Genomic DNA, 27581 nt, shown 5'->3' with positions numbered 1-27581 from the left:
CCAATCAAATTTCCTCCATTTTCCCCATGCCTCTCCCTCCCCATTTTGGACCATCATCCACTTATCAGAGAGAATATTTGGCGTTTGGATTTTTGGAATTGGCTTATTTCGCTTAGCATGATATTGTTCAACTCCATCCATTTACCTGCAAATGCCATGATTTTATTCTCTTCTAATGCTGAGTAATAGTCCATTGTGTGTATATTCCATAGTTTATTCATCCATTCATCTACTGAAGGACATCTAGGTTGCTTCCACAATTGAGCTATTGTGAATTGAGCGGCTATGAACATGATGTGGCTGGGTTACTACATCCTTTGGGTATAGACAAAGGATTGGTTCAAATGGTGGTTTCATTCCAAGTTTTCTAAGTAATCTCCATACTGCTTTCCATATTGATTGCACCAATTTTTTTATTTAATTGATTATATTTTTTTAAATACACAACAGTGGAATGCATTACAATTCTTATTACACATATAGATCACAATTTTTCAAATCGTTGTATATAAAGTATGTTCATGCCAATACATGTCTTTACATATGTACTTTGTTTTTTTTTTTTTGCATTACAATTCTTATTACACATATATACCACATTTTTAAATATCTCTGTTTGTATATAAAGTAGATTGATACCCAATTCATGTCTTCATACATGTACTTTGGGTAATGATGTCCATCACATTCCACCATCCTTGCTAATCCTCTGCCTCCTCTCTCTCCCACACCTCTCCCCTATCTAGAATTCATCTGATCCTTCCATGCTCCCCCTTCCTACCCCACTATGAGTCATCCTCTTTATATCAGGGAAAACATTTGGCATTAGTTTTTTGGGGGGATTGGCTAACTTCACTTAACAATATCTTCTCCAACACCATCCATTTACCTGCAAATGCCATGATTTATTCTCTTTTATTGCTGAGTAAAATTTCATTTAATTTTTATCCATTCATCCAATGAAGGGCATCTAGGTTAGCTCCACAGTTTAGCTATTGTGGAGTGGTGGTACCAATTTGCAGTCCCACCAGCAATGTATGAGTATTCCTCCCCCCCCCCCCCACATCCTCACCAACATTTATTATTGTCTGTTTCTTGATAACTGCCATTCTGACTGGTGTGAGATGAAATCTTAGAGTAGTTTTGATTCCCATTTCTCTAATTACTAGAAATGTTGAACTTTTTTATATATTTGTTGATTGAATGTATATCTTCTTCTGAAAAGTATCCATTCAGCTCCTTAGCCCATTTGTTGATTGGATTGTCTGGTTTGTTTTAATTTTTTGTAATTTAATTTTTGTAATTTAATTTTTTGTTCTTTATAAATCCTGGAGGTTAGTGCTCTATCTGACGTGTGCATGGCAAAAAATTTGATCCGAAAACATAGGCTCTCTTCACCTAATTGATTGTTTCTTTTACTGAGAAGAAGCTTTTTAGTCTGAGTCCATCCCATTTATTAATTCTTGATTTTATTTCTTGTGCTTTAGGACTCTTTTTTAAGGAAGTCAGGGCCTAATCTGACCTGATTAAGATTTGTGCCTACTTTTTTTCTCTATTAGGCGCAGGGTCTCTGGACTAATTTCTAGGTTCTTGATCCACTTTGAGTTTTGTGCATGGAGAGAGTTGGGGGTTTATTTTCATTTTGCTGCAAATGTATTTCCAGTTCTCTCAGCACCATTTGTTGAAGAGGCTATCTTTCTGGTACCATTGTCTAGTATAAGATAACTGCATTTATTTGGGTTTGTCTCTGTGCCCTCTATTCTGTACCATTGGTCTACATGTCTATATAGATGCTAATACCATCTTGTTTTTGATACTATAGCTTTGTAGTATAGTTTAAGGTCTAGTATTGTGATGCCTCCTGCTTCATTCTTCTTCATAAGGATTGCTTTGGCTATTCTGAGTCTCTTATTTTACCAAATAAATTTCATAATTGCTTTTTCTATTTCTATAAGGGATGACATTGGAATTTTAATTGGAATCGCATTGAATCTGTATAGTGTTTTGGGTAGTGTGGACATTTTGACAATATTAATTTTACCTATCCAAGAGCATGGGAGATTTTTTTCATCTTCTAAGATCTCCTTCAATTTCATTTTTTAGTGTTCTGTAGTTTTCATTGTAGAGGTTTTTCATCTATTTGGATAAGTTCATTCCCAAGGATTTTATATATTTTTTGAGGCCATTGCAAATGGGATAGGTTTCCTAATTTCTCTGTCAGAGTACATCATTGATGTACAGAAATGCATTTGATATATGGGTATTGATTTTATATCCTTCTACTTTGCTGAATTCATTCATTAATTCCACAAGTTTTCCAGGGGAAGTTTTTTAGACCCTCTAAGTATAGAATCATGTCACCAACAAATAATAATTTGAGTTATTTTTCTATTTGTATCCTTTTAATTTCCTTCATGTGTCTAATTGCTCTGGCCAGAGTTTTTCAAGGACTATATTGAATAGAAGTGGTAAAAGGGGGCATCCCTGTCTTGTTCCAGTTTTTAGAAACAATGCTTCCAAATTTTCACCATTTAGAATGATGTTGGCCTAGGGTTTAGCATAGATAGCTTTTACAATGTTAAGGTATGTTTCTACTGTTCCAAGTTTTTCTAGTGTTTTGAACATGGACGGGTGCTGTATTTTGTCAAATGCTTTCTCTGTATCAATTGATAAAATCATATGATTCTTATCTTTAAGTCTATTGATGTGATCAATTATATTTTTTGATTTCCATATGTTGAACCAACTTTGCATCCCTGGAAAGAACCCCACTTGATCATGGTGTACTACTTGTTTAATATGCTCTTGTATGCAGTTTGCCAGAATGTCATTGGGAATTATTGCCTCAATATTCATCAGGGATATTGGTCTGAAATTTTCTTTCCTTGATGTGTCTCAGCCTGGTTTTGGTATCAGGATGATACTGACATTGTAGAGTGAGTTCAGAAGGACTACTTCCTATTCTATTTCATGGAATAATTTGAGGAGTATTTGGTATTAATTCTTCCTTGTAGGTCCTGTACAACTCAGTTGTGAATCTGCCTGGTCTCAGTATTTTTTTTTTTGGATAGGCTTTTGATGCTGTCATCTAATTCCTTGCTTGAAATTGATCTGTATAAATGGTGTATGTTCTGTGACTCAATTTGGGTTGATCATATGACACTGTAGTGTATATTAACTCCAACCACAGTTTCTCTGGCATCAGTCATTGATCACAGCTAAAATCATATTATAAAAATACATGAGGAAATGAAGCAAGTGGAAACAAAGATTGGTCATGGGTTCTTTCATATGTGACTACAGTTGACCTCAATTTTGTAACACCTATGTTGCCACTTGGCACCATAATGAGCCAATCTATATTCCAAGTACCAACAGGTAAGTTGAGAGGAAAGATTAAGCAGTTAAGTGAAACAAGCAAAACATGCTGAAAATGGTATGGCCAAGAAATTCTGAACAACATGATCTAGCATTAATGTCATCACATTCTAAACCAGATGATATAATTCTGAAGTAGACTGAGAGGGAGATGCGGGCAAAAAATTTTGGAGTGAAGAGATGAACACTGTTGCTTCCATCCTCATCCTTCTCTTTTCCTTATTGTTGGAGTTAACCATTTTACTAAATTGATTAATGCCTCAGTTACTCTTTCTCACATGCTGTGAGCAATTCAGCACCCTCCTTTAACAGGTACTAAGTTATTGTGGTTTAGATGATTCCATCAAAGTCCAGAAACCACATAAATCATTTGAGTAAGGAAAACTTAATATAGACTTATTCATTCCTGAGGCCCTGGGTTTAATCCCTAGCACTGAAAAAGTAAAAAGAATTAACATTTAAAGGAGGTTTTCTACTAAAAGAAGTAAAAGAAGGCTCCAAAGAATGCAGAAATGGCATATAGAAAGCAGATACTACCTCTTGGGATGAGGCAGAGTAGCAAAGGAAGGAAACAATCTATGATAGGGTCCCCAGTGAGACTGAGGTGCAGAACTCAATGGGGAAGATGGGACTATGATCCACTGAAAGGTTGAAAGGTATCTGTAATGCTCCAACTAACCAGGTGTCCTCTTTCATAATATACTCCAGAACACTTCTGACACCAAATGTTTAGAGTTTTCCACGCCAAGTTATTCTACAACTCTCTGCACATATCTGGGTGTCCTATAATTCAATTAAGGAATGAGCAGAGACCCCACAGATTAAGTGCACCCCTTGGTCTTAAAAGTATGCCCACATGACTTACTGACAATTGCAAGATGACTCCTCAATTTACTCACCTGTTTCTGAAATTCCTGTCACCATAAGTAGAAAAACAGCCCACTATGGTGGCCCATGCCTGTAATCCCTGAGGCAGGAGTATCACAAGTTCCAAGCTTATGGTCAAAGCTTGCTGTAATTCATCTTGCATCTGAAAATTCTCTTTTTTATTTATGTTCACTCAAGTAATATTTCTCTTTTCTCAGTTGTAGTATTGACACAAAAGGGAAATGGAGAGAAATTTAGAGAGGGTAGCAGGAAGGGTGGATATGATCAAAGTACATTATATGCATGCATGGAATATATCAAAATAAAACCCAATATTTTGTATGATAAATATGTACTAATAGCTTTCTTTAAGGAGGGGGGGGTCTATTGCCTTTTCTTTAATTCCCTGGATTAACATATCACAACATTCTTAATGATACCAGAAATTTACCTTGTTATGGAATAAGAGGTATGTTTTATTCATCCGAAATAGGAAGCAGATAATATAGAATGTTGGACTCTTCTCTTAAAACTCCATCATTCATTGGAGTTTGGAACTGAAATATTCTCCAAAGGATCATGTGTTAAAAGCTTGGTCCCCAGCTGGTGGCCCTTTTAGGAGGTGGTAGAAACTTGAGGAGGTGGGGACTAGGAAACAGGAAGGAAGTAGGTAACTTGGCTGTGTCCTTGAAGACTGTCTTGTCTTGGGCCCCCTGTTTCTCTTGCTCTTGCCTCCCCGCACCCTTGCCTTCTATTGGCCATGAGGTGAGACACTTGCTCCATCACCTGTTCCCTGTCATCACATGACATTCTGCCTCAGAAACAATGGAGCCAGGTAACTATGAACTGAAACCTCTAAGACTGTGAGGATAATAAATCTCTTCTCCTTCAGGTTGATTTTCTCACAGAGAAAAAAAAGGTGACTAACATATTATTCATTTCTCTGGAAATTTCTGGATGATAAACTTTCTATCATCTGCAGAAATAGAACAAGTGACCATTCTCAACCTCAAGGTTCCTCTACAAACATTCAAGTCCAGTAATGTGGTGTCCCATTTGTTTGATTTTTTCTTGAGATAGGGTAACACTATGCTGCCCAGGCTGGTCTCAAAATTATGGGCTAAAGTGATCCTCCTACCTTAGCCTCCCCAGTAGCTAGGACCACAGATATGTGGTGCCACACCTGTCTTAAATACATTTTAACCAAAAAAACAAATGGCTCCTCATAGTTAAATTCCACATTCCCTAAACCAGTTCCAAAACAGTCAAATTTTTTCTTCTGCTATCTGAACATAAGACATGAACAGAACTCTCATAACCACACATATGAAATCTGAACACAGAGCAGGAAGACAAGCCCAGTGAGCCTTCCAAGTATCATCTCAGGAGATTTTGCCACAGGGAGTCTGTAGCCAAAGGAAGGGCCACAGTGGGGGATCAAGGACAGCAAGGGACCCTGTGGGACAACCTGAAAGTTTCAGGGAAGTAATGAAGATTCAGCCTCTGGGTGAGCACCATCAACACCACAGCCAGAGTTCACCCATCCATTAAGGTGCTCATGATCGCCTACAAAGGAAATAAATTGTTGAGGTGTACAGGGAGCCCCTCAAACCCATTCTCCATGGAGCAAATTCTCATGGACACATCTCCATACATAAACATGAATTATAGAAAGAGAGCTCCACAAAAGAAAACTGGAGGGAAAGAAAAAATATGAAAACCATCCATCAAGTTATAGAAGGAGACATCCCCTTCACTGTAGTCCAGGAAAACCCCCACCCTGGCAGGGATCTTGCCTAGGAGATAACCAAGTCACAGGATCAGTCCAGGCACAATATCTATCCTTAAACTTCCCCATGACCTAAAACTCCCTACCTGGTAATTCCTCCTGCCAACCTATTCTTTTCACATCTTTGCTTCAGACTCCCAGATTCCACCTGCTGAACCATCCTTTCTCTATAACCACTTCCCAGTAACATCTTCCTGATGTGATGCCCTCAAGACCCAACACACTGCATTTCTCATCACGATACACACAGGGGTCCTTCCAGGTCACATGCATCTTTTCATAAGACAGAAAGCCTGTGGTGAGCAGAGTCTGGATCCAGAGTGATAGGACCTGTTGAGAGAGTTATCAATCATGCAAAGTCCCCTCCTGCCCCAATAAAAAGCACTCAGCCACCCACCACCTCACAGCCACAGAGTTGCCTGAGCTGAGGAGGTAATAAGCCTCCTGCAATATGAGTCTTGTAACTCAAGCCCAAGTCCTCAAACAGGAGAAAGAGCCAGAGGCTGATTGGGGGGGGTAGATTTGTGACAGGACCCTTGAGAACCAGTACCAGTGTTGTGACCATCACTTCTGCCATGGTAACACTGTTGGTGATGCCAGCATCTGAATTACCACAGAGAACTTAAGGAGAAGCCAGAAGCCATGAGGACAACAGGAGGAACATCTAGAAGCACACAGTCACTCATAGGCTGGGAACTGTTCCTTCCGTCAATCTACGAGAGAACACAGATCTCATATCAGGGATTTGCAGAGTCTCTAGACATCAGGGTCAGTACCAAGTCTTTTGAAACACAGCAATGTGGAAGGGAGAAGGGAAAAGCTATGTGAAAACATTCTGCTGCTGCATATTTTTACACACACACACACACACACACACACACACACACACAAACACCCCTCACACATTCTGCTGCAGCTTTCCCATGAAGACTAAGCCCAAAAGCTTAACATCCCTCAAAACGGTGCATATAAATCCGAAAGGTCACTGTTCAGATTTAACTACCAAATAATGCTTTTCTCAAGGCACAGACACACAACCATCCTGAAAACTGGGTTATCAAGATATTTAATTGAGGTTATCAAAATTTCCAAGACCTCCAATTACTTATAAGAAACTGACTGTCAGTAGACTACCATGGGAGATAAAGTCCAGAGGCCCAGATCCACCCACACCAGCATCTGTGGGGCCCAGGGGTGGGGGATAGCAGGCCTGGTCCATGCCTTTCCTGGTGGGGCAGAAACTTGCCAGAGTGGAGCCTCTGGTGCAGAACTGCCCCTTCTAACCAGTGGACTACCATGGGAACCAAGAGCCAGCCCAGACTGCCCACACCAGTCCACAAGGGATCCAGGCTCTCAGTAGGCCCATTCCACCCCTCCACAGGTGGGGCAGGCACTGGCAGAGCCTAGGCTTAGGCGCAGGAATGCCCCTTCTGACTGGCAGAAAACCTTGGGGTGTCAAGTCCAGTGCCTATATCCACCCACTGCAACATATGAAGGACGCAGATCCAGGATGCAGTTGCATTCATTGAGGAACACCATCAGGATTTGGAAGCTCAACATCAAGGTAAGATAAGACAATCTTCACAGGTACTACAAGAATATAGGGGAGGAACTATAATATCTCAGATCCACACTGCAAGAAAGGAAGACACATAAGACAACATGAAAAAACAAGGGAGGAAGGTGCCCCAAACAATCCAGGATACTATAATAACAGAACCCATGGACAGCAAAGTTCACGAAATATCAGAGAAGGAGTTCAGAAGGTTCATAATTAAAATGATCTATGAAATACAAAATGACCTAAATGATCAAACACAGGCAAAAATTGATCATTCCAACAATGAAATAAGAGAGCAAATTCAGGTAGCAAAAGATTACTTCAAGAGAGAGATCTGTCTCATGGTCTGTACCATGAAAAAAAACAGTTAGAAATCCTTAAAATGAAGGATACAATAAATCAAATAAAAAACTCAATAGAAAGCATAACCAACAGACTAGATCACTTGGAAGAAAGAACATCAGATAATGAAGACAAAGTATACAATCTGGAAAATAAAGTTGATCACAGAGTGAAGAAACTTAGAAACCATAAACAGAACATCCAAGATTCATGGAACAGCATCAAAAGACCAAATAAATCTAAGAGTTATTGGGATAGAGGAAGGCACAGAGTTTCAAACCAAAGAAATGCACAATCTCTTTAATGAGATAATATCAGAAAATTTTCCAAGCATGAAGAATGAATTGGAAAATCAAATACAAGAGGCTTACAAGACATCAAATGTACAAAATTACAACAGATCTGGTCATTTTGATGATATTAATTCTGCCTATCCAAGAGCAAGGTAGATCCAATCCAACACCTAGAGAATAAATAATATGCTAATGAATGAACAATGGGTTACAGAAGACATTATGGAAGGGATTTAAAAATTTTTTAGAGGTGAATGAGAACAGATACAACATATCAAAATCTCTAGGACACTATGAAAGCAGTTCTAAAAGGAAAATTCAGTGCATGTAGTTCATTCCTTAAAAGAATAAAAGGTCAACAATAAATTACTTAACATTACCTCTCAAATCTCTAGAGAAAGAAAAACAAATCAACACCAAAATCAGCAGAAGACAGGAAATAATTAAAATCGGAGCTGAAAGCAATAAAATTGAAACAAAAGGAACAATTGAAAAAATTGACAGAACAAAAAGTGGGTTCTTTGAAAAAATAAATAAAACTGACAGACCCTTAGCCATGCTAACAAAGAGGAGAAGAGAGAAAATTCACATCACTAACATACATGATGAAAAAGGAAATATCACAACAGACACTACATAAATACAGAAGATAAACAGAAATTATTTTGAAATCTTGTACTCCAATAAAATAGAAATTATCAAAGGCATTGACAAATTTCTAGATTCATATAATTTGCCCAAATTAAATCAGGATGATATACACAATTTAAACAAATCAATTTCAAGTGACAAAATGCAGATGCCATCAAAAGTCTACCAACCACAAAAAGCCTCATTCTATTAGGCGATATCCCCCTGATCCCCAAACCAGACAAAGACACATCAAAGAAAGAAAACTTCAGATAATATCTCTAATGAACATAGATACAAAAATTCTCAAAAAAAATCTAGTAAATTGAATACAAAAACATATCAAAAAGATTGTGCATCATGATCAAGTGGGATTCATCCCAGGGATGCAAGGTTATTTCAACATATGGAAATCAATAAATGTAATTCATCACATCAATAGACTTAAAGATAAGAATCATATGATCATCTTGATAGATGCATAAAAAGCATTTGACAACATACAAACACTGCTTTATGTTCAAAACACTAGAAAAACTGCGGATAACAGGAACATGTCCCAATATGCTGAAGGCTATCTATGTTAAGCCTCAGGCCAACATTATTCTAAACAGAAAAATTGAAGGCATTCCCTCTAAAATCTGGAACATTACAGAGATGCCCTCTCTCACCCACTTCTATTCAACATAGTTCTTGAAACACTGACCAGAGCAATTAGACAGATGAAAGAAATGAAAGGAATAAGTATAGGAAAAGAAGAACTTAAACTAGCACTATTTGCTGATGATATGATTCTATACCTAGAGGACCCAAAAAACTCCAACAGAAAACTTCTAGAACTAGTAAATGAATTCAGCAGAATAGCAGGATATAAAATCAACACCCATAAATCAAACACATTTCTGTATGTTAGTGACAAAGTCTCTGAGAAGGAAATGAGAAAAACTACCCCATTCACAATATCCTCAAAAACAATAAGATACTTGGGAATCAACTTAACAAAAGAGGTGAAAGATCTGTACAATGAAAACTACAGAAGCCTAAAGAGAGAAATCAAAGAAGATCTTATAAGATGGAAAGAACTACCTTGTTCATGTATAGGTAGAATTAAATTATCAAAATGACCATACTACCAAATCACTATACAGGCTTAATGTAATTCCTATTAAAATCCCAATGGCATTTCTCATAGAAGTAGAAAAAGCAGTCATGAAATTCATCTGGAAAAATAAAAGACCCAGAATAGCTAAATCAATTGTAAGCAGGAAGAGAAAAGCAGGTGGTATTGTTATACCAGACCTTAAACTATACTACAGATCAATAGTAACAAAAACAGCATGGTATTGGCACCAAGAACAAGCCAATAGATCAATGGTACAGAATAGAGGACACAGAGACTAATCCAAACATTACAATTACCTTATATTAGACAAAGGTGCCAAAAAAACATGCACTGAAGAAAAGATAGCATCTTCAACAAATGGTGCTGGGAAAACTGGAAATCCATACACAACAAAATGAAATTAAAACCCTACCTTTCACCATGCACAAAACTTAACTCAAAATAGATCAAGGACCTAGGAATAAAACTAGAGACTCTCCATCTAATAGAAGAAAAATTAGGCCCTAATCTTCATCATGTGGGATTAGGCCTCAACTTCCTTAATAAGATTTCTATAGCACAAGAATTAAAAACAAGAATCAATAAATGGGATTAATTCAAACTAAAAAGTTTTTTCTCAGCAAGAGAAACAATCGGTGAGATGAACAGAGAGGCCAAATCCTGGGAGCAAATTTTTACCCCTCACAAATCATATAGAGCACTAATCTCTAGGGTATATAAAGGGAAGGGGAAGGAGATTAGCAAGGATGGTGGAATGTGATGGTCATCATTATACAGAGTACATGTATGAAGACTTGAATTGGGTGGCAACATACCTTATATACAAACAGAGATATAAAAAAATTTGGTATATATGTGTATTAAGAATTGTAATACAAAAAAAGAAAAAAGTATATGTATAATGGCATAAATTGTTGTGCACATATTTAAATACAGAGATACAAAAAATGGTGCTCTATATGTATAATAAGGATTATAATGCATTCCACTGTTGTCTGTACTTTAAAAAAATAATAAAATCAATTTAATCAAATAAAAAATAAAAACGGGAACAAGACAGGGATGCCCTCTTTCACCACTTCTATTTAATATAGTTCTTGAAACACTGGATACAACAATTAGATGACAGAAATTAAAGGGGTGCACACAGGCACGCACACACACAAAAAAAACCCAAAGAATCAAATTGGCAGTATTTGCTGATGATATGATTCTATACTTGAAAAACCCTAAAAGTTCCACCAGAAAACTTCTAGAACTAGTAAATGAATTCACCAAAGTAGGATATAAAATCAACACCCATAAATCAAAGGCATTTCTGTATATCAGTGACAAATCCACAGACAGGGAAACGAGGAAAACTACCCCATTTTATATAGCCTCCAAAAAATAAATTACCTGGGAATCAATATAAAGAAAGAGGTGAAAGATCTATATAATGAAAATTAAAGAACCCTAAAGAAATCAAAGCAGACCTTAGAAGATGGAGAAATCTGTCTTGCTCTTGGATAGGCAGAATTAATATTATCAAAATGACCATACTACCAAAAGCACTACACAGATTTAGTGCAATTCAGATCAAAATTCCAATTACATTCCTCATAGAAATAAAAAAAAGCAATTTTGTAATTCATCTGGAAAAATAAGAGACCCAGAATAGCTAAAGCAATCCTTAGCAGGAACAGTGAAGCAGGTGGCATCACTATACCATTTTAGAATAACTTTTGGTTTATAGCTAGCAGCTACGGGCAGCTCAGAGTGCTAGGAAGACCTATGCTTGTACAGAAACACCTGCAGGAGGGGGTGCTCTGCTCTAGCAAGCTGTCACTGAAACCATATCCTCAGTGCTTGAGGTCAGCATTGCCAAGCTACAAGGCCAGGAAACCATGAGTTAGGTGCGTCAGGGCATGAAACCCCTGATTAATAAGGTCCCCTCCCCTAGGGACAATGATCCTTCCAGTCTACCTTTTACCATATAGCAATATTTACAACTTCCTGATAGTGTGGCTACATTAATCATAAGATGATTGGTTTCTACATGTTGTATAAACTGATTGCTTAAGTATGAATGGAAGATGCATTCTATAGCAATTGTAATAACTTCCACATTAAATGAGATTGCCTGGAGTTCGACAATGGTTGTCACCTGCCAGCTGTCACCAGCTCCCAGTGTCTGTGTGTTGATTCTGCCTCTGCTACTCCCCATGATTGAGGTAGCAGAGAGACCAATTGATCACACCAGTAACCAGAACACACACAATACTAGACCTTAAACTATATATACTACAGAGCAATAGTAACAAAAACAGCATGGCATTGGCACCAAAACAGACTGGTAGGCCAATGGTACATAATAGAGGACACAAAGACTAACCCACTAAACTACAATTATCTTAGACAAATGTGCAAGAACATGCATTGGAGAAAAGATAACCTCTTCAACAAATGGTGCTGGGAAAACTGGAAGTGAAATTAAACCCCTATCTCTCACTATGCACAAAACTCAACTCAAAATGGATCAAGGACTTAGAAATGAAACAAGAGACCCTGTGTCTAATAGAAGAAAAAATAGGCCCTAATCTCCATAATGTGGGGTTAGATCCAACTTCTTGATATGACTCCTGTGGCACAAGAATTAAAATCAAGAATCAATAAGTAGGATGAACTCAAACTAAAAAGTTTCTTCTCAGCACAAGAAACAATCTGTGAGGTGAATAGAGAGACTACATCTTGGGAGCAAATCTTTACCCCTCAGACATAAGATAGAACACTAATCTCTAGGGTTTATAAAGAACTCAAAAAGCTAAGCATGAAAAAAAACAAATAACCCAATCAATAAATGGGCCAAGGACATGAACAAGCACTTCTCAGAAGATGATGTACAATCAATTATGAAAAAATACATGAAAAAATATTCATCATCATTAGCAATTAGAGAAATGAAAGTCAAACCACTCTAAGATTTCATCTCACTCCAGTCAGAATAGCAGCTATTATGAAGACAAACAACAATAAGTGTTGGTGAGAACATGGGGAAAAATGATACATACACTGCTGGTGGGACTGAAAATTGGTGCAGCAAATCTGGAAAGCAGTATGGAGACTTCTTGGAAAATTGGGAATGGAACCACTATTTATTCCAGCTATCCCTCTCCTTGGTCTATACCTAAAGGATGTAAAAACAGAATACCAGAGGGACACAGCCACATCAATGTTTATAGCAGCAGAATTCACAATAGCTAAACTGTGGAACCAAACTAGATGCCTTTCAATAGATGAATGGATAAAAAAATTGTGGCATGTATACATAATGGAATATTACCCAGCAATAAAAGATAACAAAATCATGGCATTTGCAGGTAAATGGATGAAGTTAGAGAATATAATGCTAAGTGAAGTTAGCCAATCCCCCCAAAAAAACAAATACTGAATGATTTCTTTGATATAAGGAGGCTGATTGATAGTGGAATAGGGAGAGAGAGCATGGGAGGAATAGAGAAACTCTAGATAAGGCAGAGAGGTTGGAGGGGAAGGGAGGGGACATGGGGTTATAATTGATGGTGGAATGTGATGATCATTATTATCCAGAATACAGGAATGAAGACACGAATTGCAATGAATATACTTTGTATACAACCAGATATGAAAAATTGTGCTCTATATGTGTAATAAGAATTGTAATGCATTCTGCTATCATATATACACTTTTTAAAATGTCCTTGTAATTAGTCAAACAATTACTATTGCAATATAATATTAATTTAAAAATAATAATAATAAGTGAACAAGATTTTTTTCTTCCTTAAATATTAGTGTCTAAATTTATGCCCCCCATTTGCACTAATACAGGTTCAATCACATACATTTGTACTTCCATCTTTGTTGAGTTGCTTGATAGAAACTAGATCATATAAAATGGTTGACCAGACCCAGATAACCCTTGGAGAAAAGTAAATTTCACTCATTTTTTCACCAAGACATTAGTTGGAATCCAATTATAATTTTATATATAATAACTGACTTAGATCATCAAAGGAGAATCAAAGGGAGAAGGAAGCAGATAGGGAGAAAAGGAGAAAGAGTGAAAGAAAAAAAAACTTTTGGGACTTTCTGGTGTGTCAAGTACCATGCTATGCACCTTAATGCATCCTTCCCATAATTCCCCAAGATAATTTTAATTTATAACTCATTGTTATAATTTCATGAATAAAATGAGATCAGACATTAGTTCACTTCACACTATGGACCTGTTAATATGAAAGTGTGGATTCTAGTATACATAGGTGTTTATTCTTATAAAATAAAAGAGTATGCAAGTTATATATGAAAACATGTAGATGTTAATTCAGCAGATAATGTGGAGATGAAAAAAAAGACTATTTGATCCTTCTTTTTTAATAAACATGTCCCCAGGAAAATCATTAAGATTCTCAAAGAGTGTTCCTCATACATCTGAATCCAAAGCCTCCTTGATACAATGGCTCACTCTCCTCAGACTCTCACAGTCTATATCCCTGATGTTAAAAAGAAATATCCAGAGCAAGAAAAGGGAATATTATACAAATTCAGATGGCAAAGGTCTTAAACTCACACCCAGAGTTCAAGAGTCCTCTAGATAATCTTTCTTTGCATTGGAAACTGCCTTAGCATATGCCTTTCATAACTGCTACTGGAAGCGGGAAGTGGTCTCATTATCACAGGCAAACTCAATGAGATGATTACTTAGAAATGGCTTAATGGAATTCACACACACACACACACACACATGAACACACACACAAACAATATATTCACTGAAAACTCTCAAAGATGTATCAAGGAGTTGGTTACATTTCATGCACACAAAGAACCTGCAAATCCTCTTCACACTCAACTCAAACTACCTTGGATGTAATCTTCCAGCTCTCACTGCTTCAGCACACCCAAAATGTCTATGTGAATCTTGGGCACTCTACTTTCCTTCTGATGCCCTCTCTACTCCCACCTCATCCTTTCTTCATTGATTTGTTCCATACCCTTTCTCAGGTAAACAATTTTAAACTTCCCAGGTTCCTCCTTTTATTATCTTCATACATTAAAAAAATCAAAGACCAAGCTCAACAGGCAAAACAAAATTCTCTTAAAAGCAGAGAAAATTGTTGTGAACATTAACTTGCATTTTGTTCCTGAGAATAGTTTGCATATACTTTCATGTGGTTCACATACCCCCCTTAGCATCCTGGACCCCAAATTTAGAACACCAGAAACTCATTTCTTAGCAACCAATTTGCTTATAAGGTGCTTAGAAGCAATCCCACTAGGAAAGCAAGTCAGAGTATGAGGGGGCTGAGAGAAGACCAATATCCAGAGGACCAGGAAGAAACAACAAAACCAAACCTTGACCCAAAGGGTAGGAATCTGAGGTAAAAGGAATATAAAACCAAGGCCCCACATTAGGAAGATGAAACTCATAAACTGTCAAATATGATTTCTAAAATTTTATGGAGACAAGCAATTCCTATCCACAGTTACAACCGTGGTCCATCTAGGCTGTCCTCACAACTGAACTCTCCAGTGTTACTGCACCGCCAACTAACAGCAATTGAACATTATGTTTTCAGGGGGTACAGATAACCCTAACCTGCAGTAGAGGATAAACCTAAAAAGTGTTCACTCCTCACCCCCACAAAATGAAAAGCTAAAATCAGAATTTAAAAAAAGACATTTGGTACATTAGTTGAATGTTTTAGGGCTGAGGTTGTGGCTCAGATTTAGAGTGCTCACCTAGCATGCATGAGGCATGGGTTCCATATTCAGCACCATATAAAAATAAAATAAAGCTATTGTGTCCACCTACAACTTAAAAAATGTTTAAAAAAATGAAGAATGTTTTAAATACAGTAATGTGAGTTAAATTCTGTGGTTCAATCCCAAGGAGAAGTCCCTGTGGTCTTCCAATGCAAATGACAATCATTTTTCTCTCCTTTTAGGAGAATTTTGCTTTCATGTTGTGCTTGGCTTTGGTTAGTTTGGGCAGGGGGCAGATTAATGTGTGATGATTATGAAAAAAAAGACTCAAGAGAAATTAAAAGTGTTTACTGGGAAGGTTGGAAACAAATTAGAGAAGAGAGAGCAGGAAAACCCATCCCATCATGGGTGGAGGCCACTAATACAAAAGTGCAGAGGAGGACCCTGGAGGAGGGAAGGCCAAGGAAACATCAAAGTCACTTACCTGCACATGGGGGGCCTTCCTCCAGGTAAAAGGGAACACACGGTGGTGAGACCACAGGTCAAACAAGCCCAATCATCATGAATGTACCTGCCCTGGCGTCCGCCCCATTCTAAAGATGAGACTACCCACAGGAGGACAGAGACCAGAAAGGAAATGGCCTCTTGCAGTATGCATGGTCAGCAAGGTGTTGTGGGAAAACCTCTGGACCACAGATCAAGCCAGTTGCTTTCCAGGCCAACTTCTGCCACTGTCCCACTGCTTTCCCTGTCAGGAAAACATCTGCCTCAAAACTCATAAAAATCCATATTGTATCTGTCTTTATTCAGTTTTGCTGCTAACGATAAAAATTATACTGTGTGGACCCACCAGCAGAAGAGGCCCAGTGGCCTGCTGAGGGGCAGAGCCGCCCCCTCCCCCTGCGCCTGCAAGGTAGTCAGAACTGTGACCACCAACAGAACAGGCCCAGTGGCCCACAGAGGGGCAGAGCTGCCAACCATGGCTGCAAAGTAGGAGGACCTGCAACCCACCTGCAGAACAGGCCCAGCGGCCTGCTGAGGGGAAAGCCGCCCCCTCCCCCTGCGCCTGCAAGGTAGGCGGAACTGTGACCACCGACAGAACAGGCCCAGTGGCCCGCGAAGGGGCAGAGCTGCCAACCACACCTGCAAGGTAGGCAGACCTGCGACCCACCGGCAGAACAGGCCCAGCGGCCTGCGGAAGGGCAGAGCCGTGCCCCGCACCTGCAAGGTAGGTGGACCTGTGACCCACCGGCAGAACAGGCCCAGAAACCCGCGGAGTGGCAGCACTGCCCCACGCGCCTGCAACGTAGGCAGACCTATGACCCACCAGCAGAACAGGCCAGACCTACAACCGACAGACAGAACAGGCCCAGCGACCCGCTGAGGGGCAGAGCCACCACCCATGCCTGCAAGATAGGCGGACCTGAGACCCACCAGCAGAACAGGCCCAGCGACCTGCAGAGGGGCAGAGCCGCCGCCCGCGCCTGCAAGTTAGGCGGACCTGCTACCGACCAGCAGAACAGGCCCCGTGGCCTTCCGGTGTGGTAGGCACATTGCCCCAATTGGAGGAGGAGCAGAGAAGCCACCTGTGCCTGCATGGGAGACTTTGCAACTATACAAGAGCAATACAAATATATAGGGGGAAAATTCAATAACACAACATTTTCACCAAGCAGAAAGAAACGCGAACAGTATAAAGAGACAAGGAAAGAAAGGACCACAAGCAATGCAGGTCAACTCAAAGTTAGAAGAGGTAATATCTGCAGCAGATGGAATGTCATATAAACAATTCAGGATATACATGCTTCAGATGATCTGGAGTCTCAAGGAAGACATTAGACAGCAAAATCAGACAATGAAAGATCACTTCAACAATGAATTACATAAACAAATCCAGGAAGCAAAAGATCAACTATACAGGGAGATAGAGGTTATAAAAAACAAACAAACAGAAATCCTAGAAATGCAGGAAGCAATAAACCAACTTAAAATCTCAATTGAGAATACTACCAGCAGAGTAGAACACTTAGAAGATAGAACATCAGACAATGAAGCCAAAGGATTTCAACTTGAAAAGAACATAGACAGCTCAGCGAGACTGTTAAGAAACCATGAGCAGAACATCCAAGAAATATGGGATAACATAAAGAGACCAAACTTAAGAGTCATTGGAATACAGGAAGGTATACAGGTCCAAACCAAAGGAATGAGCAATCTATTCAATGAAATAATACGAGAAAACTTCCCAGACTTGAAGAATGAGACAGAATCCCAAATCCTAGAAGCCTATAGGACGCCGAATGTGCAAAATCATAAGAGATCCACACCTAGACACATTATAATGAAGATGCCCAACATACAGAATAAGGAGAGAATTTTAAAAGCTACAAGAGAAAGGAAGCAGATTACATTTAGGGGTAAACCAATCAGGATAACAGCTGATCTCTCAACACAGACTCTGAAAGCTAGAAGATCCTGGAATAACATATTTCAAACACTGAAAGAAAATGGGTTCCAACCAAGAATTTTGCATCCAGCAAAATTAAGCTTCAGGATGGAAGATGAAATTAAAACCTTCCATGATAAACAAAAGTTAAAAGAATTTGCAGCTAGAAAACCATCTCTTCAAAAAATCCTCAGCAAAACATTACAGGAAGAGGAAATGGAAAATAACAATGAAAACCAACAGTGGGAGGTAGGACAGTAAAGGGGGGGGGAATAATCAAAGAAGAAAACAAACCATGTTTAGTAACATAAATAAACAAATATGGCTGGAAGAACAAGCCATATCTCAATAATAACCCTAAATGTTAATGGCTTAAACTCACCAATTAAGAGACACAGGCTAGTAGAATGGATCACAAAACATGACCCAACAATATGCTGCCTACAGGAGACGCATTTGATAGGAAAAGACATACATAGACTGAAGGTGAAAGGTTGGGAAATATCATATCACTCATATGGACTTCGGAAACAAGCAGGAATGTCCATACTCATATCAAATAAAATAGATTTCAAGCCAAAGTTAATCAAAAGGGATAAAGAGGGACATTACATACTGCTCAAGGGAAGCATACACCAACAAGACATAACAATTATAAATATATATGCCCCAAACAATGGTGCAGCTATGTTCATCAAATAAACTCTTCTCAAGTTCAAGAGTCTAATAGACCACCATACAATTATCATGGGAGACTTCAACACACCTCTCTCACCACTGGACAGAACTTCCAAACAAAAGTTGAATAAGGAAACTATAGAACTCAATAACACAATTAATAACCTAGACTTAATTGACATATATAGAATATACCACCCAACATCAAGCAGTTACAGTTTTTTTTCAGCAGCACATGGATCCTTCTCAAAAATAGATCATGTATTATGTCACAGGGCAACTCTTAGACAATATAAAGGAGTAGAGATAATACCATGCATCTTATCTGATCATAATGGAATGAAACTGAAAATCAACGATAAAAGAAGGAAGGAAAAATCATGCATCACTTGGAGAATAAACAATAGGTTACTGAATGATCAATGGGTTATAGAAGACATCAAGGAGGAAATTAAAAAATTCTTAGAGATAAATGAAAACACAGACACAACATATTGGAATCTATGGGACACATTGAAAGCAGTTCTAAGAGGAAAATTCATTGCTTGGAGTTCATTCCTTAAAAAAAGAGAAAAACAACAAATAAATGATCTCATACTTCATCTCAAAATCCTAGAAAAAGAAGAGCAAAACAACAGCAAAGGAAGTAGAAGGCAAGAAATAATTAAAATCAGAGCTCAAATTAATGAAATCAAAACAAAGGAAACAATTGAAAAAATTGATAAAACGAAAAGTTGGTTCTTTGAAAAAATAAATAAGATCGACAGACCCTTAGCCATGCTAAGGAAGAGAAGAAGAGAGAGAACTCAAATTACTAGCATACGGGATGAAAAAGGCAATATCACAACAGACACTTCAGAAATACAGAAGACAATCAGAAATTATTTTGAATCCTTATACTCCAATAAAATAGAAGATAGTGAAGGCATCCCTAAATTTCTTAAGTCATATGATCTGCCCAGATTGAGTCAGGAGGATATAGACAACCTAAACAGACCAATATCAATGGAGGAAATAGAAGAAACCATCAAAAGACTACCAACTAAGAAAAGCCCAGGACCGGATGGGTATAGAGTAGAGTTTTACAAAACCTTTAAAGAGGAACTAATACCAATAATTTTCAAGCTATTTCAGGAATTAGAAAAAGAGGGAGAACTTACAAATTCATTCTACAAGGCCAACATCACCCTGATTCCTAAACCCAACAAAGACACTTCAAAGAAAGAAAACTACAGATCAATATCTCTAATGAACATAGATGCAAAAATCCTCAATAAAATTCTGGCGAATCGGATACAAAGGCACATAAAAAACATTGTGCACCATGATCAAGTAGGATTCATCCCTGGGATGCAAGGCTGGTTCAATATACGGAAATCAATAAAAGTTATTCACCACATCAATAGACTTAAAAATAAGAACCATATGATCATCTCGATAGATGCGGAAAAGGCATTCGACAAAGTACAGCATCCCTTTATGTTCAAAACTCTAGAAAATCTAGGGATAAGAGGAACATACCCCAACATTGTAAAAGCAATCTATGCTAAGCCTCAGGCTAGCATCATTCTGAATGGAGAAAAATTGAAGGCATTCCCTCTAAAATCTGGAACAAGACAGGGATGCCCTCTCTCACAACTTCTGTTCAACATAGTTCTCGAAACACTGGCCAGAGCAATTAGACAGACAAAAGAAATTAAAGGCATAAAAATAGGAAAAGAAGAACTTAAATTATCACTATTTGCAGATGACATGATTCTATACCTAGCAGACCCAAAAGGGTCTACAAAGAAACTATTAGAGCTACTAAATGAATTCAGCAAAGTGGCAGGATATAAAATCAACACGCATAAATCAAAGGCATTCCTGTATATCAGCGACAAATCCTCTGAAATGGAAATGAGGACAACCACTCCATTCACAATATCTTCAAAAAAATAAAATACTTGGGAATCAACCTAACTAAAGAGGTGAAAGACTTATACAATGAAAACTACAGAACCCTAAAGAGAGAAATTGAAGAAGATCTTTGAAGATGGAAAAATATACCTGTTCATGGATAGGCAGAACTAACATCATCAAAATGGCGATATTACCAAATGTTCTCTATAGATTTAATGCAATGCCAATCAAAATCCCAACAGCATTTCTTGCAGAAATAGAGAAAGCAATCATGAAATTCATATGGAAAAATAAAAGACCCAGAATAGCAAAAACAATGCTAAGCAGGAAGTGTGAATCAGGTGGTATAGCGATACCAGACTTCAAACTATACTACAGAGCAATAGTAACAAAAACAGCATGGTGCTGGTACCAAAACAGGCGGGTGGACCAATGTTACAGAATAGAGGACACAGAAACCAACCCACAAAACTACAACTTTCTTATATTTGATAAAGGGGCTAAAAGGATGCAATGAAGGAAGGATAGCATCTTCAACAAATGGTGCTGGGAAAACTGGAAATCCATATGCAACAAAATGAAACTGAATCCCTTTCTCTCGCCATGCACAAAAGTTAACTCTAAATGGATCAAGGAGCTTCATATCAAATCAGAGACACAGCATCTGATAGAAGAAAAAGTTGGCTACGACCTACATACTGTGGGGTCGGGCTCCAAATTCCTCAATAGGACACCCATAGCATAAGAGTTAATATCTAGAATCAACAAATGGGACTTACTCAAACTAAAAACTTTTTTCTCAGCAAAAGAAACAATAAGAGAGGTAAATAGGGTGCCTACATCCTGGGAACAAATCTTACTCCTCACACTTCAGATAGAGCCCTAATATCCAGAGTATACAAAGAACTCAAAAATTAGACAATAAGATAACAGATAACCCAATCAACAAATGGGCCAAGGACCTGAACAGACACTTCTCAGAGGAAGACATACAATCAATCAACAAGTACAGGAAAAAATGCTCACCATCTCTAGCAGTCAGAGAAATGCAAATCAAAACCACCCTAAGATACCATCTCACTCCAGTAAGATTGGCAGCCATTCTGAAGTCAAACAACAACAAGTGCTGGCGAGGATGTGGGGAAAAGGGTACACTTGTACATTGTTGGTGGGACTGCAAATTGGTGCAGCCAATTTGGAAAGCAGTATGGAGATTTCTTGGAAAGCTGGGAATGGAACCACCATTTGACCCAGCTATTCCCCTTCTCGGTCTATTCCCTAAAGACCTAAAAAGAGCATGCTACAGGGACACTGCCACATCGATGTTCATAGCAGCACAATTCACAATAGCAAGACTATGGAAGCAACCTAGATGCCCTTCAATAGACGAATGGATAAAAAAAAAAAATGAGGAATTTATACACAATGGAGTATTACTCTACATTTAAAAATGACAAAATCATAGAATTTGGAGGGAAATAGATGGCATTAGAGCAGATTATGCTAAGTGAATCTAGCTAATCCCTAAAAAACAAATGCCAAATGTCTTCTTTGATATAAAGAGAGTAACTAAGAACAGAGTATGGAAGAAGAACATGAGAAGAAGACTAACATTAAACAGGGATGAGAGGTGGGAGGGAAAGGGAGAGAGAAGGGAAATTGCATGGAAATGGAAGGAGACCTTCAGGGTTATACAAAATTACATACAAGAGGAAGTGAGGGGAAAGAGAAAAATAATACAAGGGGGAGAAATGAATTACAGTAGAGGGGGTAGAGAGAGAATAGGGGAGGGGAGGTGAGGGGAGGGGGGATAGTAGAGGATAGGAAAGGCAGAAGAATACATCAGTCACTAGAATGGCAATATGTAAATCAATGGAAGTGTAACTGATGTGATTCTGCAATCTGTATACGGGGTAAAAATGGGAGTTCATAACCCACTTGAATCAAAGTGTGAAATATGATATATCAAGAACTATGTAATGTTTTGAACAACCAACAATTTAAAAAAAAGAAAAAAATTATACTGTGTGAAAATATTTGAGAGAATAAAATATAAATCATTCCACAATTGTCAGAAGGCATATATATGATATACATATGCCAGGCTTTTACTGGCAATGATATATTTGGGAAAGGAGAAGGGATGTAGCCCGTGGTATACGGCTTGCAGACAATGCCTGAAGCACCAGGGTCACAACTCAGGACCACAAATGTAAAAACAAAATTAAAAAAGACAATTGGGAAATTATCAAAAATGAAGAATGATTTAGAGACAGAAATGAGTTATGGGGTAAAACTACCCAACTTTTCACATGTGACATATTTCTAGAGAATAATAACCACTCTTTAGGAAGTACTTGATTCACTCCACCACATTCCCACATGTGGTGAGCAGCCCACTTGAATTAGCACCTTTGGGAGTTGGAGAAAACAAAATCCCTGGATGATGATTTGTTGGGAGATGAAGAGAAAGCCACATTCCTAAATTAATTACTCCATTTACTTATATTACTTATCATTTTACAAATTTTTAGTATCTGCCTTTAAACTTCTAGATGCAGACCAACAGCTAGATGCATTGAAGACTAAAAATCTATATTCTCACATGAGACCCACACAGGTGATGGTAATGTGGTTCCCACCAATGGAATATGCTGGCTGCAAAATAAAAGCTAAGAAAAATAAAACAATGAAACAGACCATAGGACACAGAAAATATTTTCAGAAATCAGGAGTGGGGCAGGGTAGTCAATCATACAGATTGAGATTCTACACTAAAAATGCAAAATGGAGTCCACGCTTGCTTTTTTATATCAGGGAATATCAGAGGATTTCCATAGAATCTCCTACACCAAAAAAGGTTATAGGTGGGCTTTCCAATTCCCAACGGGTTACATCCAATTACACAGCTACTATGAAGTATCTTCCTAGTAGAGTAGAGAGAAAGGTTATTTGTCTTGGGCAATCTATTGCATGGTAGAGCCACAGATAGTTTCCAAAGTTAAACCTAAAACCTCGCTGGCTGCCAAAACTAAAGAAGACCCTCAAGTAATTCATGGATAGCTTTTTGCACAATATAAGGTGGGCAAGCCAAGGTTGAAATAAGATGCAGAATACTAGACAGTCAAAAGCTCTGTCTCTATAACAATATTCTGCATCTTAGTACACACCCAAGTTTCCAAGCTGTAGGTAGGAAATAGCAGCCCAGATCTAGGAAAGCTCAGGGATCAGGGTTCTGACTTCAACGAGTTTCCAAATGAGCCTCCCAGCAATGGAGACCCACATGATTGTTCCTAGATAGAGACAGGAGAAGGGACACCAGGACACAGGTAGGAGAAGGAAATCAGAGATACCTGGAAAGTCACTTACCAGATAGATATGCAGTTTTCCTCTAACCTGAAAAAGAAGAAATAGGGGAGCTAGGAACTAAAATATCTGATACCAAGGAAACATACAAAATTCAGGAGGGAAAGCAGAACTTACTGAGACCTGCTTGGAGTTCATCTGAAAGAAAATAGAAAAGATCATAAACCCCCATCTCCAAGAAAAAGAAACACTGTGTGCCTAGAAAACTCCAGAAAATTTTTTTTTTGTTTACTAGAATTTCTAACTACAAACGCACCCAACCCCACCAGTCTCTAGGTGTCCTCTCTGATATTCTCAAATACTTCCACTAGTCCCAGGACCCTGGATCTCCCTAGAGAGCTGGAACTCAGACTCTGGCCCCTGTCAGCTGTCCCACCCACCATCAGATGTGCACTTGCCCTGTGGGGTCTTACCAATGGCCTTCTGCATCTCTTCCTTTGCCTGCTGTTCCTCCTCCTTAAGCCACTGCAGATGCTGCTTTTCCTGCCTCACCTGCATCCTTTTGGAAAGTGCTTTTCTGATAAAATATCTAGCCTCCAAGAGTAGGAGCCCCAGCATGGTCAGGATCACAGCAAATGCTAGCTTCCAGGGAGAAGCCTGAGGGAAGAAGGGCTCTGAGGCCCAGGCAGACAGTAGGTCAGGGGCACACCCAGGAGAGCCAGCACACTCAGAGAGGCCAGCCCCAGCCCACAGCTCTGCTGGGAGGGGGAAGCAGCACTGACCTGGGATGTAAATAGCCATGGCCTTCTCCTGGCCCAGGACAGGGTTGAGGACAGAGCAGGTCTCATTCCCCACAGAACAGTCTCTCACCACCAGAGTGGCCTCCACACTAAACAGCTCCTCACTGTCTTGGGTGTGGGCCTCAAAAAGCGCTGGGAACTTCTTTCCACTGAGTTCCTTCCACTGGGACTTAGGGAACCATCCTGAGGCTTTGCACACCATGCGCACTCCATCCTCTTCTGGCCCCTGTATGTGCACGTGGGGGTCAGAGCCCATCCCTCTGGGAAAGAAGCTATGGAGCCCCAGGAGGCCACCTTGGGCCCTGAGACCCCAGAGTTACCTACAGGTTACACAACTAGAGGGGTCATTATCATGTTGAATTCTTGGAATTCTATGGGAAGATAGAAGAAAAGGAAGGAGCACAGGGACCCACACAGGGCACTGGGCTCTTATTCCCAATCATGAGGCCCAAAGGAAACAGGAAGAATTTGGTCTCAGGGCTCCTTCCTTGAACCTCCTATCTTCTTACCTCACACACTCTCCTAGGACATCTGCCTCTCTGTGTGACCACCTTATTTCCTGAATTCTCTTCCCATATACCCATGTTCCCATGAGTTATCTTTATCAGGTTTCCTCACATACACTTTAAACTCAAAACTCCAGAAGTGAATTCATAAATTTGCACCATTTGTGATAAAATGATTATTAAAATATCCCCAATTGTTCACCCTTCTTCAAAGCCAGTTCTCCCACTTCCACAAACTTTTTATTGCTTTTATATTCTGCCTCTGGGCCCAGGCATAGGATTTGATTTACCCAATGAGAAAATAGGTAATGTGACTAGTGCAGAGGTTTGAAAAGCACTTGCACCTTGGTTTTACCCTCTGCCATTTTCACAGCAGGACAGTAGTGGGCTACCCAGTGGAGGATGGACTCATGTGACATTGTATGGTCAACCTGCTACAGCTGCCCTATGTCAGCCAAATGACCATCTAAAACATCAGCACACCCAACCAAGATGCACCTGGTGAACTTTTCAGCTGACTTAAGAACAAATAAAAATTACAAGTAAAACCTTAATTCTCCATGTTGCAAAAAAGAAGATGCTATTCCTTTTTATTATACCATTTGCTTTAGGAACTTTCAATTACAGAACTGCACTTTCTCCTCTTTTGAAATGTTTATATATGATTTTGAAAACTGATTAGGTTTATTGCCAGATTTTTGGCTCAGGAATGCCTTTCTCAAGGACCTGGGAACCAATTCTTTGAAATGTAAACATCAGAGAAGATAGCAACCCTTTGCCCCCTTTTCTGTGGAAAGATAGGAGCCTAACTTATGTGGACATCTTGCTCCAAGTTGTAAAACTACATCCTGTCATAAAGCTGGAGGAGTTTATTTTGCTTCTTGATAAATCCTACTAGGTGACACAGATGGTCTCCAAAACTACCATGTAAATGTAGGATAAGTTATGTGAAACAAATACAGCTTTGAGCCCTCTTAGTTCAGGATTTGTTATTCTTCATCTTCAAAACAAGTATACAGGAGATTATATGTGCTTGGCTATAAAAAGAAAGATGAAATTCCTTTCTGGTTGTGTGATCCATTCACAGATCACCATAATATTTTTCACACTCTGGTTTGATGCTTATTCAGTAATAAAAGTGTTTTCTCCTAGCATGGGAGATTTTGTTTTTAATTATATTTTGGAAACATGACCAAAGATGTATGAGTAAACCCAGGTAAGACTAGCAAAGTTCAGCCCCAATTAGTTGAATTTGATTAGTGCCTAAATTAAATACATTTTTCTTGCCAGATGCACCTGAGATTGTGGCTGTTTGTTACACAGCATTATTACAGCAGGTATCAATAGTCCTGCCACAAACAACAAATAGTTCCAATAAAACCCTGGAAGTCTCTGAAGTCTTCTCCTGGCCTTCCAAAGTTTGGGCCCACAAATCTACTCAGTTGACTCTAGTTTCTAAACCTGTCTGACCCCTCCTCTCCCACCCCACTGCCATGCCTCAGGTCAGGCACTCATTCTCTCCACATCGTAACTGCACTCCAGGCCTCCTTCTTGCTCACCTCCCATCCATCCATTCACAACTGCCAACATGAGCATTCCCAGCATGGCTCTGTTTAGGATTTCCCCTACTCTGCATCCAAACTCCATAACACAGCACACAAAGCCTTTACTGACCTGGTAACTGCCTTCCTCTCCAACACTTCTCCCCAAACTCCACCATCTGAGACCCTCAGAGCTCACACATTCAACCCCAAGAACTATCTGGTAAAATGCAAGTAGCCACAATCAACATGTTGTATGCCTTCTGCCTTTTTACCTTCCAGCCCATCAACATCCAGGGCTCTTGTGCCAGCCCAGGTGTCCACTCCTAATGACCTCATCCTGACACCTGAGAGTGGTGTTAATACAGTATTATAAAGTTAATACTTTATTCCAGTATTGCCACTTCTTACCATCCTCCCCCTCACACCTCCTACCAACCATGATGGCCTCATTATACGCTGAATAATCAACCATACTCGTAACTGAAAGGTTTCATAACAGGTGCTCCCTCAGCTTTAAACTCTGGGCCCCCACATATTCACCTGGCTAAATACCTACTCCCTTTGAGCCTTTCCTTCATGTTCTCTGCATTCATGACTGGGACTAGGGAGCAGGGCAGTATGGCATCCTCGCCCAGCACTGCCACAATGAGATGTCGAGGGCCAACAACCTGGAACTGCTCTGTGGACAT

General features: G+C 39.1%; 1 protein-coding gene across 1 annotated transcript; it reads right to left on the bottom strand.

The window, feature by feature from the left end:
* Window positions 1-5910: 5910 nt before the first annotated feature.
* LOC308649383 (butyrophilin subfamily 1 member A1-like) lies at window positions 5911-27581 on the bottom strand (the record flags this gene model as incomplete). Its single annotated transcript, XM_081294972.1, has 4 exons — window positions 5911-6041; window positions 24516-24716; window positions 24825-25144; window positions 27445-27581. 4 exons carry the CDS (start codon window positions 27579-27581, stop codon window positions 5911-5913), a joined length of 789 nt encoding a protein of 262 aa, XP_081151098.1.

The sequence above is a fragment of the Spermophilus citellus genome, assembly GCF_964194105.1.
Source record: "Spermophilus citellus genome assembly, chromosome: 5".
NCBI lineage: Eukaryota > Metazoa > Chordata > Mammalia > Rodentia > Sciuridae > Spermophilus > Spermophilus citellus.
Note: the sequence above shows the minus strand (reverse complement) of the source record. Positions and strands in the feature narration are given on the sequence as shown.